The sequence below is a fragment of the Apaloderma vittatum genome, unplaced genomic scaffold, assembly GCF_000703405.1.
Source record: "Apaloderma vittatum isolate BGI_N311 unplaced genomic scaffold, ASM70340v1 scaffold12999, whole genome shotgun sequence".
Classification (NCBI taxonomy): Eukaryota; Metazoa; Chordata; class Aves; order Trogoniformes; family Trogonidae; genus Apaloderma; species Apaloderma vittatum.
Window position 1 is genome coordinate 27,614 of NW_009734706.1, and position 3,861 is coordinate 31,474.

At 46.3% G+C, this 3,861-nt stretch overlaps 1 protein-coding gene across 2 annotated transcripts in view; it reads right to left on the reverse strand.

Moving 5' to 3' along the window:
• Positions 1-2,568: 2,568 nt before the first annotated feature.
• LOC104279182 (chromosome unknown open reading frame, human C9orf89) overlaps positions 2,569-3,861 on the reverse strand; it is a 7,450-nt gene continuing 6,157 nt past the window's right edge. Inside the window, exon 5 of one of the 2 annotated variants that reach the window (XM_009876375.1) lies at positions 2,569-2,905. In XM_009876375.1, coding sequence (XP_009874677.1) covers positions 2,793-2,905 — 113 coding nt within the window. In that variant the 3' untranslated portion in view covers positions 2,569-2,792. The remainder of the gene's footprint in view (positions 2,906-3,861) is intronic. The other variant, XM_009876376.1, reaches the window with a different exon arrangement.

The following is a 3,861-nucleotide window of genomic DNA, read 5'->3' on the forward strand; positions in this document are numbered from 1 at the left end:
TGCACGCGTAACCCCCCACAGCCGGGACAACCTCCCTGCACATCGAGAGAAGCGGGTTCCTCAGCACCAGCACGGTTTCAGCAGCTTGACTTGACGGGGAAGCCGGAATTCTGCAGCCAGGCAGGCTCATCCAACACCCGACTTGATTTATTTCCACACAAAGAAGGACCCGACTCCCACGCAGGTACCTGGTGCTTCCTCCAGGAACCGAAGGCAGAATCGTCGCTTCATCTGCGCTGCAGAGACACGCTTGCGAGGAAGCTCATTAAACCTCGGCATTTTTTTAAAGAAAAATCTTCTGCAAAAAAGAATGCCTCCCACCCTGTGCACGTGCCAATTTTACAGCTCGCCTTGCTTATTTAAAAACTACCACTAACAGGTTATTTTCTCTTCTTTGCTGTCGGGTCCTTTAAGTAACACCACTGGGGTGAACCCAGACTCATTTTTCTTCTCTCCTCCCAGCCCTAACTCTGGGGATAGCTCATCCTGGATTTGATTTTTTCCCCGCTGAGAGGCATCCTCATCTCAAGCAACGTCTTGAAAGGAAGACATACAAGCCATAGGCTTTGGTAGGCTCTGCTGTTCCATATGGTTTCCAAGGCTCAAGAAAGCCTCTCGGCTGAAGGAACTGGGAGGACCAGTGTGCTCCTGGGGCACCTTATCAACCCAAGAGGGCTCCTGGCACTGCGAGGCATCCTTGAACCGGTACGGACAGCAGAATCTCACCTTCAGACTAAATAAGGCACTGGTGACTTCTGGAGGTTTCAGCATCAGCTCAGAACAAGCTGTAAGTCAAAGGATCAGGCGGTGGATAATCTAAACAGCAGGAACCTGCTTAGCAGCAATAAGGCCTCCGTTTCTCGTTTAAAATGAGATATGACTGTTGTGATTACTTAAGAGAAATGGGGTTTTTTTGTGTAAAATGGAACACCATTCCTCTAAGGAGGTTTCAAAGTTGGCTTTAAGGCAAAGACTTCAAAACCTTTTGGATTTCAGAGGTATTTTTTCTATTCCCTTAAAAAGCAGCTGCTATAGGAGGTACACAGCAGTGGGGAGAGGAACATTTCATTTCAAATGTTTTAAATCAGAGATGGTTTACTGGAGGAGAAACCAAACCAACCTGTTGTCACCTTAAACACAGGGCAAGGAATAGAGAAAAAAACAGGAAATAATTAAAGCGCTTCCCATGGTGGAAGCTGCAGCTAAAAGCATTTTATCAGAAGAGTAATATCAGGGTTCTTTGAGCCCTACTTTGTCCCTCAAGATGTTTCCCACAAACACTCTGTGGGACTTTTTTGAAAATTTGGTCCTGCACTCAATTCCTCCCGTACGCTTGCTAATGTGCCAGGTGACTGTTGTCCTGGAAGGAAACACAGTTATTACATGACGATTTGCTTTGAGGAAGATGATGATATTTTTACAGCTCAAATAAAATTTAAAGCTGGAAGGTAATTTTCAGCCTGGCTGTTTTGAGAGAATCACTTGGACAACTTAAAATTTCACACGGGCTCCTCCGGTGCGTGTAACTTGTGGCGCAGCTCCAACGTCTGTCGACATTTCATCTGGAAATCTCCTCCTTCGGTCGGTGGACGAAGAGCCACAAAGCTTCATGCTCACCAAGTACAGCAATGCCGTCTCCCCAGGCTCCTTTCGCTCTTGGAGAACCACCCACTGAAAATGTCACTTCTCACAGCCAGGTCAGAACTACCGCACCTCTCGTCTGGAAGAGGAAACCTCCTGACATTGAGCTAGGCAGGAGCCCAGTTTGGTTCATAAAGCTGCAGGACCTCGAGCTGCTTCCCTCGCAACCCTGACGCCCTGCACATCCCTCAAGAATTTTTAGCCTTACGATGGTTTCTGCAAGTTACTGAGGTTTCCACTCACAGAACAAAAACATCACGTCATCAAATGATGACATGAACGACCTCAGGCTCTTCAAGTACGTATATAGATTTTTGGCTGTAAAAATAGCCCCACACCGTGGCACTTAAGTCCCGGCAAAATATCTTGGATTACTTCAGTTTCTTAGATAGACTTTTAGATTTAGGCTGCACTGAAAAAGCTAAAAGAAATCCAAACAATTGACTTGGTAGTTTGAAGTGCTCCAGATCCGACATTCCAGTCCCTGGGACCCTCCGCACGCTGGGACCCAGCTCCAGCGCATCCAAACGGCGGCCAGTGGGCGAGTGTGAAGGTGGCCAAGGCAGACTGGGGCGAGGCACGAGCGGGAGAATCGGAAACGGCGGCAAGTCTGAGGCATTCATGAAGGCAACTGGCAGTGATAAAATTCAGGGGTGCCAGCGCCCACCTGGGCACAGGCAGTAAAGAAAAAGGATCTAGACCAAGCAGACAATCCTGAGATGGGGATCCGCTTAGTAAGGCTTCGAGTGCGTGTCTTCAAGTGCTTTTCTTAAATTAATTGTCACAAAAGACAGGCTACTACTCTTGAAACAGTTGCAATCCTTCATTCCAGTATAAAACACAAAGGCAAGCATGGCTTAAGACCCACGATTGCTTAGGATATCATTTTAAAGTCCGTATTAAAAAATATTTTTTCTTTTTTTTAATCCAAATGATAAATACTTTAAAATAAGCGTTTACAAAAATAAATGGTCCCTTCCCATAAGGAAGGGCACACGAGCTGAAATTCTGAATACATCTTGAGGCAACACAATATTGATGAAGCTAGTTAATAAAATCTTTGGTATGAGAGTATAGCACATTAATATTCATGCACCGTTGTCTTCCCTTGGCAGGTTTACTGTACAGACAAGCGCAGAGGCGGCTTTTCCTTAATTTCTTGATATGTCTTCCAAATACACCATACAAATTTTTCTAACGTGTCTTCCTATGATAATAGGAGAAAAGCCCAAGATTCTCCTGGCTCTTCCTACGACCTTCGTATCTAGAACAGAATGAAGACAGGAGGAGAAAGAGAAAGTGAACACAACTACGTTTCATTCTAGCGAGTAAGCAGCATCTACGAAAAAATAAAAATCAATTTAAAACACGGCTTTCCTCTAAAGCCCATTTCCTTCAATATTGTATACATCAGCTGCCAAAATGGGCTAATGATCAGTCTGTCAGGGTTCATGGCTGGGAGTTCAGACCCGCAGAGAGGAAATCACAAAAAGCCTTGGACCAAAAGACCTGGAGACATCAGTTGGTAATTTTAGCAAAAATAAAGATGGAGAGGTAACTTGAGAAAATACAAAACGTCATCTGGCGCAGAAACAAGGGGCTAAGGGGCTCTGCAGTCTGGGAGAGAGAGACTTAACAAAAACGCTGGGCTGGAGCCGAAACCAGTTTAAACTGAGAAAAAACACTTCTAAGGCTACGGAGTGTTAATCATGATGAAGGGAAGTGATGGATTCCCTGCTTTTTTGGTACTGCTCCCTGAATGCTTTTCTGAAAACGCTTCTATCAAATAGTGGTGACTGAATCCAACGAAGGGAAGTGACGGCAGCTGAGGAAACACCTCAAAGTCTAACGGCCTTGAAGGTCTAATGGTTTCCTCTCAGCCTTAATCTCTGACTCCATGGCCAGTGTAGCAGAGGGACTCTGACCTAGGAACAAAGGGTAGGCAACATAACCCACATCACCTGAAACACCCGCGAACTGGCGCCTACAGCTCTGGGGAAAAAAAACAGCAAAGAACAATGTCTGACTGCAACTGCTGTGACAGGGTATGAGAAGCAGAAGGCACCAAACCAAAACAGAGTTTGGATTCTGCTCCTCGTCCTCCACGTGAAGACCGGCGCTTCCCACAGCGCCGCACGAGGACTCGAGAGGGAGCGGCACCTCGGAATCAGCTGCTCTCTCTGCCTCGGATCGCTCCCCGCTCCGCCGAAGCTGCTGTGC